This window comes from Coenobita brevimanus, chromosome 33, assembly GCF_032717465.1.
Source record: "Coenobita brevimanus isolate Jiangsu-jjx chromosome 33, ASM3271746v2, whole genome shotgun sequence".
NCBI classification, from domain to species: domain Eukaryota; kingdom Metazoa; phylum Arthropoda; class Malacostraca; order Decapoda; family Coenobitidae; genus Coenobita; species Coenobita brevimanus.
The window spans coordinates 4,622,685-4,650,131 of NC_136986.1; the positions used below are offsets into that span (position 1 = coordinate 4,622,685).

Sequence of the window (27,447 nt, forward strand, 5' to 3'; positions counted from 1 at the left end):
ATACCATATGAAAGAATTGATAAGGAGGATTTGTTGACTGCTTTGAGACTGTATGGACTTAATGGTAGATTGTTAAAAAGAGTGAAAAGTTTTTATGAAAATAGTAGAACGTGAGTAACAGTGGGATATACTGTGAATGATTGGTTTCCCGTGAGAGTGGGGCTGCTGCAGGGATGTGTAATGTCGCCTTGGTTGTTTAATATTTATATGGATGGTGTTGTAAGGAAGGTGAATGCACGAGTGTTAGGTGAAGGTTTGAGTCTAGTGAATGCTGATGGTAGAGAGTGGAATGCGAGAGTGTTAGGTGGAGGTTTGAGTCTGGTGAATGCTGATGGTAGAGAATGGAATCTGAATCAGCTGCTGTTTGCAGATGACATGGCACTGGTGGCTGATTCGGTGGAGTGGTTAAGACAGTTTGTAGAGGAGTTTGGAAGGGTAGGTGAAAAGAGGAAATTGAGAGTAAATGAGAATAAAGGTAAAGTGATGAAGTGTACGAGGTTGGTTGATGGTAGAAGGATGAATGTAGTTTTGAATGGTGAGTTGTTTGAGGTGGTAGAGTGTTTTAAGTATTTAGGGTCACATGTTACTGTGGATGGAAAAATAGATGTAGAGGTGAAGTTTAGAATGAATGAAGTAGGAAAGGTGTTGGGGGGAATGAAAAAAGTGTTTAGATGCCGTTCGCTCAGAATGGATGTAAAACCAAGGCTGCATGAGGGTGTAGTCTACCGGCTGCATTATTTGGGGCTGAAACTTGGGTTTTTGGTGTGGCAGAGAGGAAGAGTTTGAATATAATGGAGATGAGGTGTCTGAGGAGTGTGTGTGGAGTGACGCATATAGATTGAGTGAGAAAAGATTGAGAAGGAGAACTGGAGTTATACGGGAGATGGCTGATCGAGTTGAGCAGAGGTGTTGCAATGGTTTGGGCATATGGAGAGAATGGATGAAGAGCGATTGGTGAGAAAGATAACTGAATCGGATGTGAGAAGTGTAAGGCTGAGAGGAAGACCACGAATAGGATGGATGGACAGTGTGAAAAGAGTGTTAGATGCAAGAGGGACGTCTGTAGAGCAATGAAGAGTGGCTGCACGTGATAGGGATGACTGAAGAGAATTTGTGAATGAATAAATGGTGACGCATCTGCAAGGGGATATTCTCCCACATTTTGTCTGATTAGCTGATCAGGTCAGGTGTGGGTAAGGGGATGGGTCCATCATAATGTGGCAAACCAGCTCTGCTGTTGGGCCCTGCTGCGGATGTCACTGATTGCACTGTGCAATTGACCCTGGTGCGGTGTGGTATGGTGAGGATCTGTCTCTTCTCCCCTTCAGGCTAAGATATGAGAAACTGTGTGCTTGTGTGTGTGTGTGTGTGTGTGTGTGTGTGTGTGTGTGTGTGTGTGTGTGTGTGTGTGTGTGTGTGTGTGTGTATGTGTGTGTGTGTGTGTGTGTGTGTGTGTGTGTGTGTGTGTATGTGTGTGTGTGTGTGTGTGTGTGTGTGTGTGTGTGTGTGTGTGTGTGTGTGTGTGTGTGTGTGTGTGTGTGTGTGTGTGTGTGTGTGTGTGTGTGTGTGTGTGTGTGTGTGTGTGTGTGTGTGTGTGTGTGTGTATGTGTGTGTGTGTGTGTGTGTGTGTGTGTGTGTGTGTGTGTGTGTGTGTGTGTGTGTGTATGTGTGTGTGTGTGTGTGTGTGTGTGTGTGTGTGTGTGTGTGTGTGTGTGTGTGTGTGTGTGTGTGTGTATGTGTGTGTGTGTGTGTGTGTGTGTGTGTGTGTGTGTGTATGTGTGTGTGTGTGTGTGTGTGTGTGTATGTGTGTGTGTGTGTGTGTGTGTGTGTGTGTGTGTGTGTGTGTGTGTGTGTGTGTGTGTGTGTGTGTGTGTGTGTGTATGTGTGTGTGTGTGTGTGTGTGTGTGTGTATGTGTGTGTGTGTGTGTGTGTGTGTGTGTGTGTGTGTGTGTGTGTGTGTGTGTGTGTGTGTGTGTGTGTGTGTGTGTCAATGAGTAAATTGGAGGTGTGTTGTCCTGTCTCGGCTATCCCCCTTTCTTTGGGGAAGCAGCCTAGGTATATAGATAGATGATTGTTGCTACAGATTTTAAGCTTACTGGACTATCTACTGTAGTCATTCAAGCACCACTAAGGAATTCACACTCAAGGCGATTGATTCTAACGAAGCCTCATATAATGCTTCATTTTAGTGACTAAGGATTTTCATAAGCAAAGAACTCAGCTTTATTAAGCCCCATTTGATGTTTCAGTGTAGCTTCCTAAGGATTTACGACTCAGGTTATTAACCCTTGCGAATCCCTACATGGTCCCTGACTTTATCAATATCCCGTACAGTCCATATGTGTACTACATTTGTACTTGTTCAGTGCTGTAGGTAGGTTTCCTCCTTTGTCGTCGTGAGCCACAGTGGCAGTAGTTACTTGTATGTTTAAGAGTTGAATGAAAAATTCTGAAATACTTGATGTCTTTATCTGAACCATCTGCTTCACTGATACTGTTGTTGTTGTTGTTGTTGTTGTTGTTGGTGGTGGTGGTGGTGGTGGTGGTGGTGGTGGTGGTGGTGGTGGTGTTGGTTGATAGTGATGGTGGTGATGTTGTTGTTGTTACTGTTTTTGTTGTCACAGGTTTATCTGAACATGAACTCAATAGAGTGAATTTTAAAGATGTCCTTTTCTTGAGATCCAGCATTGCCATTTCGTGGGACAGGGTGTTAAGGGACGTTTATAGGAAGGCAATGGAACTGCCCAATTATATCGATGCCACATCATGAAGGCTTCCTTCTCTAATACCTCTCTTGATACAAGGCTTATCAAATGTCAACAACACATTTCTATCTTGCTGTACTGTCACCAATTCAATGCATGAAAGGTGAAGAAAAAAAAAAAACTCATTTGTATTTTCTGCTATAAATAAAATGATAAAAATTACGTTAAGAATTATGGTCATATCTCTCACTTTATAGTATATTTCATCGCCTAAAACTAGGAAGAATAGTTAATGTTAACACCTCTCTGTTACGGACATAAAACATAATTATAACATGTGAATTAATTCGTTTTTATTTTTTTCTGAACCTGACTTTACATACACCTCATATGAGTAAAAGGACTTGTGAACTAGTTTTTTTTCTTTGGACTAAAAATACAATATTATTACAGTGTACCCCTGGACGCCTATTCTACATTATTCATGTTTCCTCCAAATGATTACCAGTAGTGTGAATGCAACAGTACTGATGCCCTAAGGCTGAAGAGGTCAGGTACTAAATTATATTACGGGCCTGTCTCATATCAATAAAAAAAAAAAAAAAAAATCTGCCTGCAGGAGTCAGATGGAAAATTAATCAGTCTAATGTTAGTCTCGTAGGTCCTAATGCAGGAGAAGGGTGAGGCTCCGACACCAGCAGCCTCTCCACTACAAAGGCCACACTGCCCAGGGTGATGCCCACCAGGAGAAGCAGCAGAGGTCCCTGCACATGGATAATAGACAGACTCCTGAAATTAGTTTGGCTGTGTTCTGCTCCATCCTGTCCCTGCCGTTTTATTTCTTCCCTCCGTTTCATTCGACTTTCACGTGCAGCAGCTTCCATTGTTTCCTTTTTCCACTGGTCATACAGACCTGCCTGAAAATAGAAAATTGCAGTAGTGAGTCGTGGAAGAAACTAAACTAGCCATCGTCAGGTCTCAGTATAGTAAATGTTCTCATTTTTATGTAAACCTTGTAGGACTCTCTTAACCAATAGTGTTTTAACATTTATATTTATTGTTCTGTATTGTAATGCATTGGACATACTGAATTTATGCGTAGTCACCAGTTATACGCATAGCGGTATATGCACAGTGTTTAATGACAATACGACATGTTCAGAATCGATTTAACAATCTGTTCTACAACTCTGATAAAGCAAAATCATTAAATATAATGCATCAATCTAGGCTGGTCACTCCTGTCTCTCACTCAGAGTAAAGTGGCTGGTTGGGCTATAGTTCAAGCATCACCTAAGAATGCTGTACCATCCCCTGGTACTCAACGGCACCATCACCACATTTTATCGGGCTGTTTGGACTCTTTCGATAAACCATGACGTGACCTAATACAGTGTGGTCGCTATATAGTTGTCTCTATGTAGCATGCCTTTGAATAGTCAGGCCGCATAGTCAGGAATTACCTCTTTATTTTATTATTAGGAACGTATTCTTCGTTCCCAATTTATACTTTTTATACTCCTTGTGGAAAATGGTATGATGCATGTGAATCGTACAAATACGGTAATCACCGTAGTATTTCTCAAAATCGAAAAGGATATCTTAGTGCAATGAAATGGGGGCCAACACTTTTTAATGATGCAAAATTCTGTATTAGATAATGCATAATGCTTCTGAAAAGATTTTTTGCTGATATATTTTCAAGTTACCTTCAGGAAAACTATACAAAACACTGGTGTTTAATCGCTGAACGGAGTCTTCTGTGGAACAGATTATCTCATTTAAGTGATATAGCTTTGGTTCAAACACGAACCATATATCACATTACCTGTATACAAGTAAATGTTAACAATCCTCAAAGTTCTTAGTAATCTTTTAATCTGAAGCATTATTTTCATGTTTTGAACTTTTGATAATGATCATTCTTCGGTACATAGGCCTATATAGGACTAATGTGATTTATAGAGGCGTCTGATATATTCCCATGGAACTCCACTGTTACTGGGGGATGCAGGTATAAATTTCAGTAAATAACACGTTTGGGCTACATTTGAAGTGTATGTCACGTTTTCAAGGGCCACCTGGCTCAGACTGACAAAACTGACTGTTTACAAACCTGCCCTACGGGCACATGAACAGCCACTGGAACAAGATTCGTTAACACTTCTTGCAAAGTCCGTCATTTATTAGTTTATTCTATTTTAATGCCTATATGAAGCGAGATTCCATAGCATCAGTTTTGTTCTTAAGTGATCTTCTTACAGGCTTTTACTGTGCATTACAAATGCATACTGTATTTTAGTCATCAAAGAAAACTCTTCACCCGTTATGCCTCCCAAATATAGTCAACGGTTAGGCAGATTTCACCGATTTTCGCCAGTAAGATCCATGAGATAACACATTGTAAGAAATGTTCCTTAAACAGACACAGAAAGAGAGACAGAGAGAGTGGGGGAAGGGGGGGAGGGCTTTCCAAGGAGTAGTAGTACCTCAGAAGGTCTTAAGACCTGTACCTCAGAGGTACCATGAATGAATTTACCAAGTATTGGTTGTCATTCAAATAATGAGAAGAAAACAGAGTAGAAATCAAGTCTCTCTCCACCTACCTCTCCCACCTGCGAAACGGGCACGGAAAAGAAAGTACACCTAACCCTGGGGGAAAAGCGTAGGCTAGGAAATTGGAGGAAATATTCACTTTTCTACAACGTGAGGTCTGCCGTAACTCTGAACTGCTCTGTCGATGTAGTGTCAACTACCTGTTCTGGTAGACGATTCCAGATACTGCAGATCTTATACGTGGAAAAATTGCCTAATGTATCATATGGAATCCTCACTGGAGGGGCATCAACTGCCGGTTCAGGTGGAGTAAACGAGACCATTAAAATAAAAGTAAGTTAACCACTAGGCAGTGTTGAGAGGAAAATAACCAAATAAATAGGTCAGTTATATATCCGTGTTTCAATATGGTTTTCATTTTACATGCTGGTTATTTAACATAAATCTGGTATTAGAGTTTGATATTTATACTTCTTCATAACACACACTGTTACCAGAAACATAAACAGAGCTGGGATGCTACAGACAATTAATGATTTTTATCGTCCACTTTTAGCAAGGCGAGGCGATATATTTTGTGTGTGTGTGTGTGTGTGTGTGTGTGTGTGTGTGTGTGTGTGTGTGTGTGTGTGTGTGTGTGTGTGTGTGTGTGTGTGTGTTCCCGAAAAATCTCGAAGAGTTGAGGTATTTCCACCAAACCATGACAAAATGACAGAAGTGATTAATTTTTCGTGAGGAACAAAGGCGACCGAATGTCAGCCGCTATACATCAAATTGCATTTTGTCCAATATGTCAGCAATGGATAAAGATATGTTCTTAAAATTAGGTTTGAGGGTAGTTTGCACCTTTGCCAAGATATTTTGCCGGTAATTGGCATTTGGCCTCCGAGTGCTTTTCTTTTTCATTTCACTTCAGAACGAGAACTCTCTTCAACCTTTAACCCGCAGAAACCATTGTCACCCCGGGGTGAAGGTTTGGTGCATTTTCAAAACATAAATAAGGAGGGAACCCCAGGCTGGGTCCTACGATCTTTGAGACTATGACCTGATAGACGAAAGCTTGAAAGCTAAGAACCTTCCCCATGAAATCCCACCTGGAGCAACTCAGGGTTTTGGAGGGTTAAGTGCAGCAGCTGTGTATGTAACCCACCATTCATGATATTCTTTACAAACTACAGGAAAATTTTGTTATCATTTGTGTAAACATAACCAGCCATGCCTCGTCCAGTGATGGTTGTTCTGCAGTGGAAGTGTCGAGGTGTTCGAGCAAATTGAGAGGAACTTCAATTGCTTGTGTCTGAGTTTCACCTTCTGTGTTTGCCTTCAGAAGACTATGGTGAGAGACAAGACTTCCTGCTGTAAGAGGATATACAGTCATTCACTCACCAGCTCTTATGGAGTGTGGTCCTCGTGATGGCTGTGCTCTCCTCTGCTGCACTAATGTTCCATTTACTTATTTTCCTGTCAGTCTCTCCTTCAGGCTGTGGCTGTTCAATTACACCTGGGGAGGAGTTACACATTTTGTTTTCTTTATTTACCTCCCCCCCTTACACGCCCCTCTGTGCCTTGACCACTTTATTCGTCAGCTTCCTAGGCCATCTGTTCTTATACATGACGTGAATGGGTGTCATGCGTTGTGGGGTGACAATATATGTAATGCCTGTGGTGATCTGGCATCTTTGGTTGAGGATTTGGACCTGGTTCCGCTGAGCACGGGAGACCTGACACATTCCTTGTATAACCTGGTACTCTGTCTGTTAATGATCATACACTGGTATCCCATGACTCTTCGCTGAACTTTTCATGTGAGATTTTGTCTGATTTGATTTTGTCTGACTATAATGGCATGTATGGGTAAGATGGGAGTTGGTAGTAGGATGAGTGAAAACGGAGTGAGGTTTGGAAGCTTCTGTCTAGCAAATGACTTAGTCATCGGGGGCACACTCTTTCAGCATTGCAATATACACAAGACAACTTGGGTGTCGCCGTGTGGAAAATATAAAAATCAGATTGATCACATCGCTATCAGTAGGAGGCATAGAAGTTCTCTGCTAGATGTTCATGTTAAACGGGGAGCGGATATTGGTAGTGACCATCAACTCAGCATTGCAAAAATAAGGTTTAAACTTAAAAATCAGAAGAAGGAAAAATCTGGTGTTGGTAGATACGATATTGTTAAGCTTAGAAGGGAAGGAGAAGAAAAGGAGGAATTCAGATTAGAATGCAGAAATAGGTTTTTGGTGTTGGAAACGTTGGAAGAGGGGGAGAGAAGTGTAGATGAGAAGTGGGAGGATGTGAACAAAGTTTTGCATGAGACTGCTGAATGTACGATTGGAAGGAGACATAGATTCAGGAGAAAGAAATGGATATCAGAGGAAACGTGGGATATGATAAAAAAGAGAGGTGAAGCTAAATTGAGGAGTGAGATGCAATGCGTTGATGAACGAGAGATTGAATTAGCAAGAGCTGCGTACTGGAGTTTGAATTCAGAAGTAAGAAGGTTAGCTAGGAGAGATAAAAGAAGATGTGTGGATGAAAAGGTTGCAGAGACTGAAATCTTAATAAACAAAAATGATGGACAGAGTCAAAGAATAGCATATGAATCGATTAGAGAACTGAGTGGTAATGCAGGTAAACGCAAGGAAATACCAGTTAGAGACAGGGAAGGAAATTTATTGACCAAAGATGGAGATATTAAAAATAGATGGAAAGAGCATTTTGAGACAGTTCTTAATAGACCAATACCACCAGAACAGGATATACCGTCTGCTCAGGAAGATTTAAATATAGAAACAGGAGAGTTGAGGCTTGCAGAAGTGGAGAAAGCAGTAAAACAGTTAAAGAATAATAAGGCACCAGGGGAGGATGGTTTATTTCCGGAAATGTTTAAAGTGGACGGGGATAGATTAATAATGATCTTGACCAAGCTATTCAATAAGATATGGGTGACGGGGTTACTACCATCAGTTTGGAAGAATGGTGTAATTGTTAAAGTTCCGAAGAAGGGAGACCTGAGTGAATGTGGTAATTGGAGGGGAATCTCTTTATCACCGATAGCTTTGAAAGTTTTCAGTAGAGTGTTGTTAAATAGGTTGGAGCCGGTGGTTGAGGGTATTCTGAGGGATGAACAGGCTGGTTTTAGAAAGGGACGTGGTTGCAATGATCAGATCTTTATAGTTAGGCATTTGATGCAGCAAGTTAATGAAATGAGAGTACCGTTAAGTCTTTGTTTTGTTGATTTTGAAAAGGCTTTTGATAGTGTTTCGAGAGAGACTATGGGGAAGATCATGAGACATTATGGAATACCAGAGGAGTTTGTGAGGGTCATTATGAACATGCATGAGGACACATTTTGTAAAGTGATGGTTGATGGTTGTCTGAGTGATTCGTTTGAAGTCAAGTCCGGAGTAATTCAAGGTGGTGTTCTATCGCCATTACTATTTATATTGGTCATTGATTACATTATGAAACGCGTTGGAACAGAAACCGGTGCAGGTATACTTTGGGGAGAGAACAGGAAACTTTTGGATTTAGATTATGCAGATGATATAGTTTTGATTTGTGATGGGCCAGAAGAGATGCAGAGAGTGTTGGACTGTTTGGTGAGTGAAGGTCGCAAGGTGGGTTTGGTTATTAATTGTGGAAAAACTGAAATAATCAATATGAATATGGAAAATGCGCAGGAATGTGTAATTGGAGGTATGGTTGTAAAGCAAGTTGATAGGTTTAAATATTTAGGTACTTATTTAGCCAAGGATGGTTCTTTGAACTTTGAATTCGAGGAAAGGTTAAAGAAGGCTAATCAGGCAATGGGAATGCTTAAAAATATTTGGAATAATAACAATTTTTCTGTGCATACAAAAATCAAACTTTATAAGGTAATGGTTAGGAGTATCTTAATTTATGGACACGAGTCTTGGTACAGCACAGTGACTATGGAAAATAAATTCTTGGTGTTTGAAAAAAAAGCACTTAGAGGAATATTAGGAGTTAAGTGGTGGGAAAGGATACCAAATAGTAGAATTAGAGAAATAACGGGAGTGCAGCCGGTCGATGAATATGTTAGGTTCTCACGATGAAAGTGGCTAGGACATGTGTATAGGAGACGGGGAATAGTACGAGGTACACCAGGGTGGGTGGCACTTGGTAGGAGAGGTAGAGGAAGGCCAAAAGAGACGTGGGTGAGGACAATGAGACGGGAAGCTGGAGATGAGTGTTGGGGAGATCTTGAGGAGTTCGCACAAGATAGGATGTGGTGGTGTGAGTTCATCAAGGCCCTATGCATCCCCGAGGGTGCCACAGGAAATGATTGATTGATTGATAATGGCATTGATCATTGCCCTATTTGGTTAAAGCATTCAGCCCTGTGTCAGTGAAGCGTGTCCCTCACTGGTGTTTGGGTACGACTGATTGGGAAAAGTTTGCAAGTCACTGTAGTCTCGACTGCAGTGTTCCTAACTTTCAAAGGGCTGATGATGAAGAACAGTATTTCATAACTACTGTATATCAGGCTGGCCTTTTTTCTATTCCACGAACGTCTGGAAAGTTTTGTAGGTGACCTGTGCCTTGGTGGAATGAGGCATGTGCTTTAGGTAGGTGTGTCCACAAAGCTGCTTGTAGGAACTTTAGGAAGAATGAAGATGTCGTCTTTTAAAATCAGGTTAAGAAAGTTCGTGTCCATTATCAGCGGGTTCTAAAGAACTCACATCAAAACTTGTGGAGAACCTATGAATCGTCAGCCACCTCATCCACTCCTTTACCATTGGTCTGGAAGAAGGTGATGAAAATAACCGGTTAGCAGTCACCTTTTCCTCCCTTGGTGTATAAAATTCAGGGATCTTCTTTATCCATCTCCTCTGAATTTGCTTCAGTCTTGGCAGAGCATTTTTACAATATTATTGTTCAGATCCCTCCAAGCCATTTAGCATATTCCGGCGGCAAAGGAAAAGGTCTGGTATTTTATTTCTGTATACTGAATTGGATCCTTATGTTTTCTTTGCCGTCTGTGAACTCAAGGCTGCTCTCCAGCAGTGTGATGACTCTGCTGCTGGACCCAGTGACATTAATTTTGCAATGATTTACCATTTGCTGTGCAATTCTCTATTTTTATTAATAATTTATAATTGTATAAGGGATGAAGATAAAGTATCCACTAATTCAGCGATGCGAATGGTTCTTCCATTTCCTAAGCCACTTAAAAACTATTTTAACCCCTTAACCGCGGGGATGTCGGAAGCGGTCCGTGCACGTCCCATGGAGATAATCGCTCTCCAACTGACTTTAAAGTATTTGCACCCCCTGTGGCGGGGGGGACACAATCTGGCCGCACTATGGGGTGGTACTACTACTCTGCGGCCAGGTTGTGTTACGAAGAATACAGCCACTGTATTCCCTGCGTGTCGTAAAAGGCGACTAAAAGGGGCGGGGTGAGGGGACTAGGGCCCCCCTCCTCTGTTTTTTAGTTCCTAAAAAGAGACAGGCTATAAAAAGGGATGGGGGATGGAGTTATCCCCGTACCCTGAAAATTGGGTCTATGAATGTGCGTGGATGTAGCATGATTGAGGCTAAAAGGGAGGAGACTGGGAGAATGTTTGTGAGAAGAAAGTTGGATGTGTTAGCTTTGAGTGAAACGAAGATGAAAGGGAAGGGTGAGTCTATGTTTGGAAGTGTGAATGGAAGATTGTCAGGTGTTGATAGAGGAAGGGCAAGAGAAGGTGTGGCCTTGTTATTGAGTCCGGAAGTACAGCAGTGTGTGATTGAATGAAAGGAGGTGTCATCGAGACTGATGTGGGTGAAAGCGAAATTTGAACGTGAGTTGTGGGTGTTTGTGAGTGCATATGGGCCTGGTAGTGAAAGGGATGACGAAGAGAGGGAGTCTTTCTGGAATGATGTTGATGAGTGTCTGCAGAGTTTTGGAGCGAATGTGTGAATGCTAGAGTGGGAAATGTAGCAGTTGAAGGTGTAGTTGGTATGCATGATGTGCCTGGAAGAAATGAAAATAGGGAGCGAATGATAGCGATGTGTGTTAAGCAAGAGATAGTGATTGGAAATACGCTGTATGAGAACAAAGATATTTATAAGTATACATGGGTGAGACAGGAGGGTGGAAGGGTTGTTGATAGAGCTTTGATGGACTATGTGGTTGTGTCTACGAATGTAATAGGAAGATTGCTGGATGTGAGAGTTCTAAGAAGGGAGGGTGGAGGTATGTCTGACCACTACCTGGTGGAGGGAAAGTTAAGAGTAGGTAAGAGATGGGTGAGAGCTAGGAGGGTTAGGTGTGGCAGGGAGGTTTTGAAAGTGAGAGAGTTGGATAAAAGAGAGAAAATGATAGAGTATCAGGAGAAATTGAAAGATGAGTGGAACGCAGTGAAAGATCAGGAAAATGGCAGTGTGGAGGAGGAATGGCAGTTATTTAAGAGTGCTGTGGTGGGGCATGCAGAAAAGGTGTGTGGTGTGAGACGTGTGGGTGGTGGTGTAAGAAAAGGAAGTGAATGGTGATGCGAGGAAGTAAGTATGGCTGTGGCTGAGAAGAGACGTGCATATGAAGTGTGGCTGCAGAGGAAGGATGAGATGTCATATGAGAGGTATAAGGAAAAGAGGAATAGGGCGAGAAGGGCTGTGCATGATGCTAAAGTGGCAGCAGATGAGAGGTGGGGTAGGTGGCTGACAGAGAATTTTCAACAGAATAAGAAAATGTTTTGGAAGGTGAAAACGGTGCGAAAGGGAGAGTCTGGGAAGGAAGAACGAGTAAAAGCAGAGGATGGAAGGATGTTAACTGAGATAGATGCAGTAGCAGTAAGGAAGAGATGGGCAAAGTATTTTGAAAGATTGTTAAATGTAGAGGAGGAAACGGTGGCTGCGATTGTGGCGGATGGACGGGTGCAAGGAATAAGTGTGTTGGGAGAGTTGAATGATTCTTTGATCACGAAGGAGGAAGTGGAGAAGGCAGTAAAGGAGATGAAAACAGGGAAAGCTGCAGGTATGGATGGGTGTGCTGTGGAATGCCTGAAGGGTGGTGGAGTGACTGTTCTTGACTGGTTGGTACGATTGTTGAATGTGTGCTTTGTGAAATGTATGGTGCCAGTTGACTAGGCAAGTGCTTGTGTGGTCCCGTTGTATAAAGGCAAGGGTGATAAGTATGAATGTACTACCTTTAGGGGTATAAGTCTGTTGAGTGTTGTAGGTAAGGTGTATGGCAGAGTGTTAATTATGAGAGTTAGAGAGGGTACAGAGGGAGTGATTGGTGATGAGCAGTGTGGCTTTAGGAGAGGGAGGGGATGCATGGATCAGGTGTTTGCGGTGAGACAAGTGTGTGAAAAGTATTTAGCGAAAGGCAAGGATGTGTTTTGGGCATTTATGGATTTAGAGAAAGCGTATGATAGAATTGATAGGGAGGCTTTGTGGACTGTTTTAAGATTGTATGGACTTGATGGTTGGGTACTAAAAGGGGTGAAAAGTTTTTATGTAAATAGTAGAGCGTGTGTAAGAGTGGGAAATGCTGTGAGTGATTGGTTTTCTGTGAGAGTGGGGTTGCAACAGGGATGTGTGATGTCGCCTTGGTTGTTTAATATTTACATGGATGGCGTTGTAAGGGAGGTGAATGCAAGAGTTTTTGGTGGAGGTCTGAGTCTGGTGAATGTTGATGGTGGAGAGTGGAATCTGAAGCAGCTGCTGTTTGCAGATGAGACTGCACTGGTGGCTGATTCGGAGGAGAGATTGAGACAGTTGGCAGAGGAGTTTGGAAGGGTGTGTGAAAGGAGGAAATTGAAAGTAAATGAGAATAAGAGTAAAGTGATGAAGTGTACTAGGTTTGTAGATGGTAGGGGGATGAATATAGCTTTGAATGGCGAGTTGCTTGAGGAGGTAGAGTGTTTTAAATATCTAGGGTCACATGTTGCTGTGGATGGAAGAATAGATGCAGAAGTAAAGTTTAGAATAAATGAAGTAGGAAAGGTGCTGGGAGGAATGAAAAAAGTGTTTAGATGTCGTTCGCTTAGAATGGATGTAAAGAGAAGGCTGTATAAGGGTGCTGTGGTACCGACTGCATTATATGGGGCTGAAATATGGAATATGGGTGTTGCAGAGAGGAAAAGATTGAATGTAATGGAGATGAGGTGTCTGAGAAGTATGTGTGGAGTGACGCGTATGGATCGAGTGCGGAATGATGAAGTGCGAAGGAGAACTGGAGTTGTTCAGGAGATGGGTGGTAGAGTTTAGCAGAGGGTGTCGCGATGGTTTGGGCATATGGAGAGAATGGATAATGAGCGATTGGTGAAAAAGATAACTAGATCTGATGTGAGAGGTGTAAGGCTGAAAGGAAGACCACGAATAGGATGGATGGACAGTGTGAAGAGAGCACTGCATGTGAGAGGGATGTCTGTTGAGCAAGGAAGAGTAGCTGTGCGTGACAGAAATAAATGGAGAGAAATTGTGAATGAATAAGTGATGACGCAGCCCTTGGGGGATATTCTCCCGCATTTGGTCTGATCAGCTATTTCAGGTCAGGTGCGGGTAAGGGGATGAGTCTGTTATGATGTGGCAGGGGTAAACCAGCTCTGCTGTCGGGCCCTGCTGCGGTTGTCACTGATTGCATTGCGCAGTTGACCCTTGTGCGGTGTGGTGCGGTGAGGATCTGTCCGTTCTCCCCTTTGGGACTAAGATGCGAATGAATGTGTTTGAATGGATGAGTAAATGGGGAGTGTGTCATCCTGTCTCGGCTACCTCCCTTTCCTTGGGGGAAGCAGACTAGGTATATAGATAGATAGATAGATTTGCCAAAAATCAGTTTTTAGTCCAAGAATAATAAAATTTTATATGCATATGACACATACCTTCAGCTTTCTCCTGGGTTGTTTGCTGAGCCTTCGTCGACTACCGTAGGACTTCTGGAGACTTCTGAAGTTGGATAACGAAGTCTCCATTTTACACTTCCCGACACCCCGTAATATGATTACCACTGCCTGATATTATCACTAGAAACACTATTCTATGAATTTCAAGTACCGGGTAATTTGGAATCCATACTCCAAAATAAAACACTGTGAAAGCAATGTAAATTACAAGCGCATACGAGCTTTCCACCTGCACTCATTCCCTGCTGGTATTCTGTCATTTATTATTCATCAACACACTCACACTTTATATTCCTAGTACTTTATTACACTTTTTTATAAAGACAGTATTTATCCATAAATTTCCTTCCATAATTGTAGTTTATTTTCACTCCAGGCATTCACTTTCTCATTCAGTAAACTAACATAGAGAGCGAAGCTTTCACTTTCACTGTCGTTACTCCAAGTATTTGTACTCATATTCTTATATTACTAATTATTTACATTTCTATATACATTTCCTATTTTATTTACATTATTAATATTTAGGAGGAGGAGGAAACTGAAAGTTAATGTAAACAAAAGTAAAGTTATGGTGTTTGAGAGGAATGAAGTCACAGAGTGTGCAGTGAGGTTGGATGGTGAGGATATGGAGAATGTGAGTGCATTCAAGTACTTGGGTAGTGTGCTGAGTAAGGATGGAACTTTGGGGGATGAAGTACGTGAAAGGGTACAGCAGGGAAGAAAGGTTGTTGGTACACTGAAAGCAGTGATGAGAAATAGGGAGGTGAGTATGGAAGTTAAGAAGTCACTGCATGATGGTATTGTGATCCCTACCCTGACGTATGGAAGCGAGGCGTGGACCTTGCAAGAGGGGAACAAGTCAAGAGTGAGAGCAGTGGAAATGAGTTACTTAAGAGGAGCATGTGGAGTGACGTGGAGGGACAGGTTGACGAATGAAGAAGTGAAGGAACGTTGTGGGGTAGATGTGGATGTGGTTGAAAAGATTAGAAGAAATACACTGAGGTGGTTTGGACATGTGGAGAGAATGGAGAATGAAAGACTGACTAAGAGGGTGTATGTAGGTGAGGTGGAGGGAGGGAGAGGGAGGAGTAGACCGAGGATGAGGTGGAGGGATGGAGTTGAGAGGTATATGAGGGAGGGGGGGTGAGTTGGGGGGAGGGGAGTCAAATGGTGGGTGACAGAGTGACTTGGAGGCGTTTTGTCTGCGGCCACCCTTTGCGGGATTAGGGCGTCGGGCTATAGATAGATAGATAGATTAATATTTCCATTTTATTTACACTATGTTATGCACTGTCACTTGCAGTAACTTATAAAACTATTTTCCACTGTTCGATTATATTTACATCCATTGCTTTCACTTGCTATTCACACGTTATTTACATTTCCACTTGCACTGTTTTAGAAATGCTTCAGGCTGTGGTAGTGTGGTAATCAAAGAAGCAGGGTACAGAGAAGGGAACCTGGCACTCAGTGCACTGCTAAGAGGTGCGTTTTTGCTCAGGTGTGCGTCTGGTGACACGTGCACACACCTGGCACCTGTGGATCGCAGCCTTCCTCTTTGTAGTGGCAGGCATTTGCACCAGTCTTTGCTGATCCATGTAAGTCCTCTGCTTTTACCCTACCATATCTCTCAAGCAGCTGCTGAACACAGGTCCTGGCAAACAACCTCAGGGAGAACGACTTGGGTGGTTTTTCCTTCATCTTGAACAGGATGAAGGCGTTCAGCATCGTTATGTCAATGAGATGCAGAAACACTTTCCTGTACCACTTAGTATTCTTACTGAGGCAGTCGATCTCTCCCATCATCATGTTGGACTTGTCCACCAGTCGCATGTTGATATTATGGTCGATGACAGCATCAGGTTTCATCACAGGTTCGCCTGTCTTACGGTCGACCTTCCCACTGTCTTGGAGTTCCCCCTTGTGTACGGTGGTAAGCATGTGCAAGACCCTCTTGTCATGCCACTGTATTGCCAGCATCTTCTCTGACTTGCATAGGTGCACGTCTCCCCGCTGCAAAATTCCTGCCTCGAGGAATTTGGGGAAGTGGGAACGATTGCTCTTGACAGTGCCACAGGAGCCGATGTCGTGCCCTGAAAGGTAATTAGCAAGTTTCTGTGCTGTATAATAGTTGTCAGTATACAGCACATGATTCCCACCAAAATAAGTTTCAAGCAGCACTTTCACTACACGGCCTGAGAAGCCAAGGGTGTGTGTTTTGTCCAGATCGACAGTGCTGGCTGAATAGATGACGAAGTCAAGGATGTACCCTGTCTTACAGTTGCACAGTACAAAGAACTTTATTCCAAACCGATGACATTTACTTGGAATGTACTGTACGAACCTCAGACGTCCTCTGAAAAGAACCAAGGATTCATCTATGACAACCTTCTGAACTGGGTGGAAGAATGACAAATTTATCTTTCATTCTGTTCAGAATCTCCCAGATCTTCCAGAGTGGGTCAGTCTGGGAAGGTACATCGTTGTCAGTGAAGTGCAGGTTTCCCATGATGTTACGGAACTGATCTCTGGACATGTACTTATTGAAGGTGGGTGATGGTAGTATAGGGTCCATGGACCAGTAATTACCTTCCAACTCATGCTTCCGTGAATGAGGCATGAGAAGCATGAGAGCAAAAAACACATACAGTTCCTGCATTCCAAGCACGGTCCACTGTTGCATTTTCGCTGTGCCTGCACCATTTGCAGCATGTTGTGACTTGTACCTGTTGGTCTCATCACATAAATGCTGCATGACTTCGTCATCAAGGAAGGCCAAAAGGTAGTCCACACACTCAGCATCCTCGTCAAGAGTGAAGGCAGGCTGTATCCCAGAGGAACTCTCATCAAAGTGGAGTTGTTCCGGGATGAAATCAGAACCTTCAGTCCACACAAAGGCATCCAGGGTTCCCTCTCGTGGCGGTGTAGGCTGGGTGAGGGTGGATGAGGGTGGCTGTGAGGCAGACTGGGCTGTTTCAAAGTCACTCCGACTGACCCTAGGTTGCTGTGTACCACTAGCAGCCCTTACTCTAGAAACAAGTCTACTTTAACGACAAGTACGGGATTTACCTCATCCCCTAAGGCCTGTCTTCACTGTAGGTGCTGGTGGAGACTCCAACGACAAAGACTCAGGAGAAATTTCGGCTGAAGAGGTGGAAGATAATAGTGAAGTGGGGCTGGAAGAGTGTGGAGGTGAATAACATCGGGACTCATGGTGGGTTGGGTCACAGGGGGCCATTGTTCCGGGGATAACCCACCTCCTGTTTGCTCCCTTCCAAAATTCCTTCCATTGCTGCACTAAGGGCTCCTTTTCCTTGGAGTCAGGATGAACTTGGGACACTGAAGCACACATGCTGGGAGTTTCTGTAACCGTTTCCTCCACAGGCTCATCACACGATTCACCAGAAAGATCAAAGTCACTATCCATCATTATCACTGATAAATCAGCCAGTTCACGTTCAACAGCAGAGTCACTTAGTCCTTTACCCTTTCCCACATGAGGTTTAGTAGGGGTAGAGGTCACAGGACCCTTTGCAGTGGGCTCAGAAGTGGCAGAAAGGGAGGGGCACGAATCCGACATAGTTTCACCCCGAAAGACGAGAGTAAACTGAATGATGTGGCGTCTATGGGCAGCCAAGGGTTGGCAATGTCAGTGTGGTGACAGTTGCTGATTTATATGCTATGAAATGATTGGCAAGAAAACTAGACAATACATAATAAAGTAGGTAGTTCCAGGAGAATATAAATATCACTTAGGCTTATTCCTTCCTTTCTTACATATAATTTTATTATGAGAAAAGGTCATACGGTATATTTCAAGGGTAAATATGCAGGGAAAATTAGCGAATGAGTGCATGTGGGGTGTTGCCAGGTGATAATTAGCCAATTCCAGGTGTATGATGCAATCAATTACCTTTTTCCTTTTTTATGTATATTAGTTTGTATAAGAATAGAGCATAGGGCTCATTTTGATGGATGAAATCAGTTGAAAAATCCGGTCAAGATCTGAGTTGCGCGGCGAGGCTGGGCAGACGGGAGGAGAGGGTAATGGAGTGGAGGTAGGGAGGGGAGTCAAGAATGGGGTAAAATGACTAAATTGTCAACAATGGATGGGAGTAAAGATGACATTAGAAGCACTGACTATTGTTGGACACAGGCAATACTGACAGATGATACAAGTCACCACTTGAAAGCCCGGGCAAATTCAAAATAACACAGAATCACAAAAGTGACACCCCGCGGTATGATCCATTGTGCCCGAGCATCACAAAAGTGACGCCTCATGATTAGGGGGTTAATAAGTCTAACTCTTGTGCCATTTGTTTGACAGCTTGTGTATGCTGACTGTTTGAGAAGTTGGTTAGCATGAGGCTATCTAAAGAAGAGGTTTATTCTCTCTCTCACAAAGAGGGTTTCAGTGGTGTAGCCACTGGGGGGGCAGGGGGGATAGTTTGCCCCCCTGGGAAAATTTTGAGGAAATGCTGAAAGGGATTTTTGGCATAGTTCTTGTATGACAATACAGTTTTCCTAATTTTACCACTTGTAAATTAAATAATATTGTCTATTTCCAAAAATATTTATTTAGGAGCAATAATTTCCTTTGAAATTGAAAGCTAGACTAAATATTATAAAACCCCTGAGAAAAAATGACCAGTTATAACTTAACAGTTTCCCATATCACCTTAGATTATGTGGTTAATATTAGAGCTCTAATGATGTTTTGCACTTGAATCCTGATGAGGTGTAAAAATTGCCCTGCTGTCCCCTCAGCCACATCCTCTTACCCTGCAGCCATATCCTCTCACCCTGTAGCCAGTTGCAAACACTGCACATTTTTTGTTACAAACAACTGAAACAAGCAGAAATTTTTAAGATCACCTCAGACTACATTTTAGAAGGCAAGCAGATATAAATATGTGCGCCAGGGGCTTCGTTTGAGTGGGGGACAGGGGTATATGTCCCCCCCCCCGATTATTTGGAGCCTGAGGGACAGAGTATCTTATGTCCGCCTCCTCCCCACGTTTCTTGGTGAATTTTTCAGGATAAATACCTTTACACCATTTTTTTTTTTTCCCTAATGGAATAATCCTTTCTATACAGTACAGTACAGTTCAGGTGATATGAAAATCATACCTTGCTGAGTGGGGCAGGTTGACTGGTCACCTGAGTCAAGGATTAAGAGAGGTTAATCCAAACAGATGTATTTATTTACGTGTAAGTCAGTCTTGACGTGTGCACCATCCCTGATGCCTGAGCCAGTGAGAATCAAACTAGATAAATAAGTAGTGAAAAACAGAATATCTGTTGACTACCACCACAGCAGTAGTACAAAACAGAATGCTAGCCTGGGAGTGAGTGCGGCAGCGAATTTTAATTTACACATATGTCCTATGTGGAGAGAGAGAGAGAGAGAGAGAGAGAGAGAGAGAGAGAGAGAACGCAATGGAAAATAGAAAAAAAGCGATAGTATCACAAATGTGGGAAAGTGTGTCTTCGGGACGCTCACACCAGCTCTCGAGTTTTCATTGGTTCATCCATTCCACCATGTACATCCATGATGTAACTTTATTTCTGATGATATAAAGTATCAAATCTAGGAAAATTTGTGGTGACAGATATTTGGGGGAATTATTCCAAGTGTTTGCCTCCCCCCACCCCTGGCAAAAATCATGGATACGCCACTGGAGGGTTTCATTGGATGAGATGTACATTGGACTACCACATCGGACCTGAGACAGTAGTCTGTGAGTCTTTTGCATGTGGACAGCATCTAGCAGCTTTGTTCCTTGACCTGCAGAGGGATATGATACGGCATGGTGCCATGTTATTCTGAATTTCACAGTTTGGGACTGCATGGCCACCTGCCATTTTTCCTTAGTGACTTCTAGTTGAACCGCAGATTTCCGGTACGTGTGCTCTCCTCACTCTGTCCTACGAGCTCAGGTAGAAGGTGTACCACAGAAGAGTGTACTAAGTGTTCCTTTACTTGCTGTTGCTATCATTGGCACACTTGATTCCCTGCCACAGAGGGTGTCTCCTTCCTTTTATGTGGATGACCTAGTGATATGGTTTGCTTGTTCCCAGATATGTCCTGTTGAGAGGAGGATGCAACTGGTGCTGGAAAAGGTCGCCACCTATGCAGACTGGAGAGATTTCCGTATAACTTCAAGCACGAGTGTTGCACTCCAGTTTTATAGATCAAAGGGGCTGGCACCTGCAACAGTGCATGAAGACTAAGTTTCTTGGCTTAACGTTTGACTGTCAGGTTACTTGAGTTTTACATCTGAAACTTCTCTGAGTGTCATGTATGCAAGCAATGAATTTGTTGAAGGTAGGTTGCTGTCTCTATATCTAACACACGTCATGGGGTGCAGCTCGGAGTACACTCCTTCATTTGTATCAAGATTTAGTGGGATCTAAGCTTGCCTATGCTTACGAGGTGTACTCCTCCACTGCTCCTCAGCGTAGCGTTCTCAGTCATGTGCATAATGCAGTTTTGTGTCTTGCCACTGGTGCTTTCAGATCCTAGCCAATTCCTACCTTGAGGAGGCTGATGTTCCTTCCTTTTATCTACCGCACAAGTCGCTGATCACTCATTGCTGGAATCATGTAAGATATATTCCATAGTCATTTATTGCTGTTTGTGTATCATGGCAGTCATTTTTTCAGCACCATGTTTCTCATCCTCGCACTCCACATTCCTTTGGGTACAGGGTCAGGCAGATTATGGGGGATGTGAATACCGGTACTTCAGGTTCTCTAAACACAAAGTAGTCCGGTGAATAGATATCATTAATCAGGGATCAGGTATCAGGAGTGTTGCTCTTGGTTTAATGGTAAACAGACAAAAAAAATAAATTTATTACAATAACAATAACAATCAAAGCACTAAAAGTTTGTACTACCATTAGATAAAGAGAGAGAAGTCCCTTATAATATACCCCTTCATAAGATATGCTACAGTATAGTTTCCCTACGTTAAAAGTAAAATTATTGGCCCTCTCCTGTATCCCCGGGTGTTCCGTAAGCTTAGCCAGCCGTGTACCACTCGAACTAGAACACGTCACATGAGTCACAAACAGGACATGAAGGATGCCTCTCCTGTCCGGCCCTCGACACAAGTAGGACCTTGGCTGGTGGTTGGGGAGCAATGACAGTACTTCGAATTATGACTGCCATCTAACCTCCGATGCCACGTCACGCCTCCTATTTACTTACCACCTCACCAAACGAACCCGAACCGAATACCAAACAAAAAAAGACAAACCAGTGTCCGAGACGAACGACACTCAGGCACGAAGCACTTAACATACTATACCCTCACAGGGGATTTTGGTCTCTCTTCATAGCCTGTCTGCCCTGCTCGGCAATAAAGAATTGCACCATGGTACCTTACCAAGGTGCAGGAGTGCAGGGATTTTTAGGATACTAAATCTTCTCTCTCTTCTCTGGCACTTCATCAGTCATCAGCTATTTTTGGAACATTCCATTCACAGAGGTACCCCTTCCTGTATATAAAGGTGGTTCAGAGTCACACACTTATTGTTCTCATCTTCACAATCTGCATTGCTTTGCATACAGGGTCAGGCCGATTGAGATTTACCTTTCTCCACAGTGTGTCTGCCCTGTCTAGTTCCCCCAAATCCCTCCATGGTGCCTTCCTGGGGTGCAAGTGTGCAGGGATTCTGAGGTTACGAAGTCTTCTGTGTTTTGTCTGGCTCTCCATCAGCTGTTTTGAGACATTCGTCAGTTCACAGAGAAACCGTCCTTGTATATACAGATGGTTCAGAGTCAGATACTGGTGTGTCTAGGGTGAAATTCCCAGATTTTGTAAGGGTAGGAATTCTTCTAATTTCCACTATTTTTACTTCAGAATTTAATTCACTTCATCCCCCATCCTTGCCTTTCTCGAGTAAGGCAAGGGTTCACGAGCATTTCAGTGTGGACAGCAATGAGATGGCAAATACATTAGCAAAATCTGCTTCCTCTCGATGACCCCTGCCAACTACCCCCTTCCTGCGTCTGATATGACGCCTTACTTGAAGTATGTGATTCTTATATATTGGCAGAGCCTGTGGAATGATATTATTAACAGTAAATTAAGGGATGTTTTTCAGAGTGTGTTAGTGCCGAGGGTTCTCCCCTGCATGTCTTAGTGATTGGAGGTGGCTGTTACCCAGCTATGTATTGGGCACTCATGGTTTAGTCATGAGTTCCTAATGTGTGGTGAGGCTCAACTGTATTGTGATGATTGCTTTGTTCCCCTTACTGTCCGTCACATGCTAGTCCTGTGTCCGAGTCTGGGGGACCTGCGGTGGAGGTTTCTCCATAGGCATAGCATGACAGATGGTGCCTACTCTGTCCTTCATACTTGGAGGAGGCTCTGGCTATCTGACTGATTTTTTTCTTAAGGAAGTGAACTTCTTACATCATTTATAGTTGACTGATAATTTACTTACTTTGTTGCCTTTTTTTTTTTTTCTTTGATAGGGGTATCGATTTTGTTTTAGTACACAGGTTTTAACATTTATTTGGCGTCAGATAATCGAGCAGTTGCAGCACCACAATTTTTCTTTCCAATAAATCAGTTAGATTCTCTTGTCATTTACATAAAAATTTTACTCATCTCTGAGGACATAACTCGTCGACGACTTGGCATCAGCGTTGACACGTTCACTACTACGGATTTATCCGCAATTGGGTAAAAGTGCTTGGAGGTTGCAATATGTAAGACATCATCCTTGTGAAATTAATAACAATGATATCTTTAGTTACATTGCTACCTGCAGTCATTGTTACTCAGTTTAGGAGTGATTTCGTGTAAAAAACATATTAAGCCCAATTAGTAAATTCTCTTACCCACCTGCGATATAATCCTCAGACATTTATCAATCTGAGGTGTGTAGGGGGCATCATGAGGCACTGGCCAGGCTATCATAGCCTGAAGCACGTTTTCCTTGCCTATATACAAGGGGGAAGTGCCATCTAGTTTAGCAAAGTTCCGGGATATTAGCAGCTGCATGTTTAGAGGGGCACCAATATGAGCACTCCTGAAAAAAAAAAAGACATAAATAGTAAAATGTAATAATCTACCCAGATGTTTTGCCCACCAAGAAACATCATGAGGTAGGATTATAAGGAAGGAATATTCGATACTGGGAGAATATTGAACAGCATGCCGAGTAGAATGGGCCACATAATCATTAGTACATCATTCAGTCCTCTGGAATCCTGGCGCCTCGTCACATGCCAATCCATCTGCACGTTTTTTCTCCTTCAAATTCAGCTGACAAATGGCTTTTCAACTGGCTGTTAATATTAAAAGGTAAAAAACAATAAGACCATAGTCAGTATTAATATATAACTTCATACCCTTTACGCGAATGAACCACTCCTGGGAGTAAGGACATAAATAATGGTTCATTTAGGCTCAAACCAGGAAATATTTATTCAGCTGAGAAACATACAAACATTGAAAGGATTAAACAATGGCTGTACAACATTTTTTTTTCCTTTTAAAGTCTTTCATTTTCAAAGTTTCTCTTAATTCCTTTACTTGGAGGACGCATTTCCTATTTAGTCCAATTTAAAGTCAGATCACTGTATTTAGCCTGATATGAAGGGATTATTGAAAGCTGTTTCTAGCTTTTCATCCTCTAAAGCAGGGGTGGGAAACCTCCGGCCTCCGGGCCGTATAAGGCCTGCAATACCATTTGATTAGGCCCGCGAGGCAATTCATAAATACAATTTCATAAACTCATGATCGAATATATATATATATATATATATATATATATATATATATATATATATATATATATATATATATATATATATAATCGCATGGGGATCGTAAGATGATAACATAAGGTATTTAGTGATCAAATGTAGTATGAAAACTAACCTGAACTGTGGCGATTTAGTCCACGGTGTCTTAGTTTAGAGGTTTCTGTCATATTTCACCGAATATTTTATTGCAAAGGGAAAACATCAGTTATAAACGCGTTGTATTTTCTCTCTGTAATAACTGGCAGTAATGCCAGACAGTATTCTAAGTTGACTCTGAATGACATGTAACAGACTTACTTCATATAACAGGGATCACTGTTAAAATAGCTATTGTGGCCCGTATTATCGTTGACTAAGGAAACTCCATAACATCATTTCCTAAGCGATTTATTTTGCTTATTGCACTTTACTGTTATACCCCGTGTTATACAAATCCTCCAAACATTGCCATACTCTGCATAAATAACGTACAAAAGGATATTAATCAGTCACATCCAAAAATAAATCGCTACGAATGAGGTCCTAGGGAGCTTTCTTACCCAACAAGAATACGGGCTGTGTCTGAATGAGGTGCATTGCTTTGCGAAACAGACTTAACCTAAAACAAGTCCTTTTTCGCTATTCTGAAAAATTTTATCAGTGTTTACTAGCATTTTTTTTTAGCTCTCGGATCAGTATGATAAAGTTTGGGAGATCCAGAAGCTACTGTATCTACCTATCTATCTATTGCCAGACGCCTTAGTCCCACACGATGTGGCCACAAACAAATCGCCTACACGTCACCCTGTCCCCCGCCATTTCACTGCCCTGCTCCCAATTCACACACCCCTCTCTCATATACCTGTCCACTCCATTCCTCCATCTCATCCTTGGCAATCCCCTCCCTCTCTCCCCCTCCACCTCACTCATATACACTCTCCTCGTCAGTCTCTCACTCTCTATCCTCTCCATATGGCCAAACCACCTCAATATGTTTCTCTTAACGCTTCCTATCACATCCACATCCACACCACAACGCTTCTTCACATCCTCATTTGTTAGTCTGTTTCTCCATGTGACCCCACAGGCTCCTCGCAAATAACTCACTTCGACTGCTCTCACTCTTGACTTGTGTCCCTCCAACGACATCCATGCTTCACTTCCATATGTTAGAGTTGGTATCACAATACTATCATGTAATAATTTCTTCACTTCCATGCTCACATCCATGTTTCTTATCACTGCCTTCAAGGAACCAACAACCTTTCTTCCTTGATGTACCCTTTCAAACACTTCACCCTCCAAACTTCCATCCTTACTCATTACACTACCCAAGTACTTAAACGTACTCACATTTTCCATTTCCTCCTCATCCAACCTCACTATTCAATGACTTAACTTCTCTCGAAGACCATAACTTTACTCTTCCCTACATTCACCTTTAGATTCCGTTTCTTACACACTCTCCCAAGCTCATCCACCAAGCCTTGCAGCTCCCCTTCGTCTTCACTTAACGACACATCATCATCTCCAAACAACAGTACAACGAGTTTCCAAACACTGCTCTTTCTCATTAGGGCCACACCAACATCCACAGCCCTACCTTGTATCTCTTATATAACCCCATCCATATACAGATTGAACAACCATGGAGACATGACACATCCCTGTTTCAACCCAACCTTCAAACAGAAAAACTCACTCAGTTCACTAGCCACACGCACTGCAGCCATGGCACCCTCATACATTCTCTTCACAGCATTCAGCAACTTCTCATCTACTTTATATATTCTTAATACTTTCCACAATCCTTGTCTATCCACCCTGTCATATGCTTTCTCTAAATCCATGAAGGCCGCATACAACTTCATTCCCTTCTCTAAAAACTTTTCCACTAAAGATCTAAGAATGAATATCTACACAACCTCTTCCCTTCCTAAAGCCTCCCTGTTCTTCTCCAACTAGTTCCTCTGTTATTTCCCTAACTCTGTCAATAAGTGTCCTCCTGTATACTTTTCCTACTACTCTAAGAAGACAAATGCCCCTATGATTACCATACACTTCTTTTTCCCCTTTTCCTTTGTACAAGGGAATAATTATACCTGACTTCCAATCCTCAGGGACTCTACCTTCCTCCCAGTCCAATCTGCACATCTTCCACATCCATTCTACTACTTTCTCTCCCCCATGCTTCAGCATTTCACCACACACACCATCAATTCCTGGGGCTTTCCCCAGTTTAACTTTCTTCATTACTTCCAGAACTTCCATCCTACAGATTTCTTCCTGTCTTCTTGCCTCCATCCTTCTCCCAGCCATTCCCCAGCTACATTACTTTCATTCTCTATATTCAACAATTCCTTAAAGTGTTCTCTCCATCTACTCACTTTTTCTCCCTTCTCAACTAGTAATCTGCTATGTTTATCTTTCACTCCCGTACTAACTTCACTGGCATCCTGTCTGACCTTCTTTACCTCTTTCCAGAACATTTTCTTACATCCAAAAATAAATCCAGAGGCATTGGCAAAAATGTGTTTATATACTGTGAAAAATTACAAAAGAAGAGAAAAAATCTTCATAACTTTTGCACAATTATAGTTATAATTTGTATTCCTCCAGCTTTAGTTGTTGTCAAACCATTGCCATGACTCTTTGTGAGGTCAAAAATACCAACAAATTATCACCATACAGAATTCTCCGGATAATAAGTAGTTGTTATAAGTAATTTCATCACATGGATGTCACTGCTATAAAATGTCGAGAATAAATACAGTCGACAAAAGCACTAGCGAGACCCCTATGTTCTACTGCTAACTTCAGTCTGATGACATTTGACTTTTCATCCATGCTGTCTCCAAGGAGTGTCATTTAGGTCTGGAGAGATTTTTCAAACAGGTGAGGACAGGTCGGTCATCCATTTACCCCTTCATGACAAGAGATCTGGATAAAACTGAACAATGTCATCTGAGGAAACACAAATAAATGAAACAAATGCATTCAAGGGCCGAATGCTAATCGCCTTCCAAAATATGTCGTTGGATAACTTACAAATTACCTACTAAATAAATTTGAAGAAAAATCACAAAACTTTACGGAATTCAGTCACTGCACTTCGCAAAAATCCCGTCCATATTACAAAATATATGGCGGCTGACATTCGGCTGTCACTGATCAAATCCACACCAAAAGTAATAGACTAATGCACATCCACATAGTTGCTCTTTCCCAAAGGTTTAGTGAAAATTCGTCCACAACGTTTCGAGACATGTTTGGACCAGATCAAGGAGGTTTAGAGGGTGGAGGCGGCACGAGACACTCGCTCAGTGATGTCAGGTGAAGCCAGCCGCTGGCACGTCCGCCATATTGTTGTAGGCTTACTTCCTCCAGGCAGCTACCCACCCCATACTACTATTACTAGTTATTCTGCCCACATTCATTTATATTATTAATTTAACTGTTTAAATGAAATGATGAGCTTACTGTGATCAATTTACTAGCTATGACTACATTAACATGAACATTTCACTGACATTAGCTCTACAACCCACTAAATAATAGTA

The 27,447-nt window shown here is 42.3% G+C and overlaps 1 protein-coding gene across 1 annotated transcript in view; it reads right to left on the bottom strand.

Moving 5' to 3' along the window:
• Nucleotides 1-3,343: 3,343 nt before the first annotated feature.
• The window catches only part of LOC145395720 (ionotropic receptor 93a-like), a 47,898-nt gene continuing 23,794 nt past the window's right edge, over nt 3,344-27,447 (bottom strand). Inside the window, exons 5-6 of the mRNA XM_080269261.1 lie at nt 22,983-23,169; nt 3,344-3,622 (exon numbers count right to left, since the gene is read on the bottom strand). Of these exons, the coding sequence (XP_080125387.1) occupies nt 3,344-3,622; nt 22,983-23,169 (466 nt within the window). The remainder of the gene's footprint in view (nt 3,623-22,982; nt 23,170-27,447) is intronic.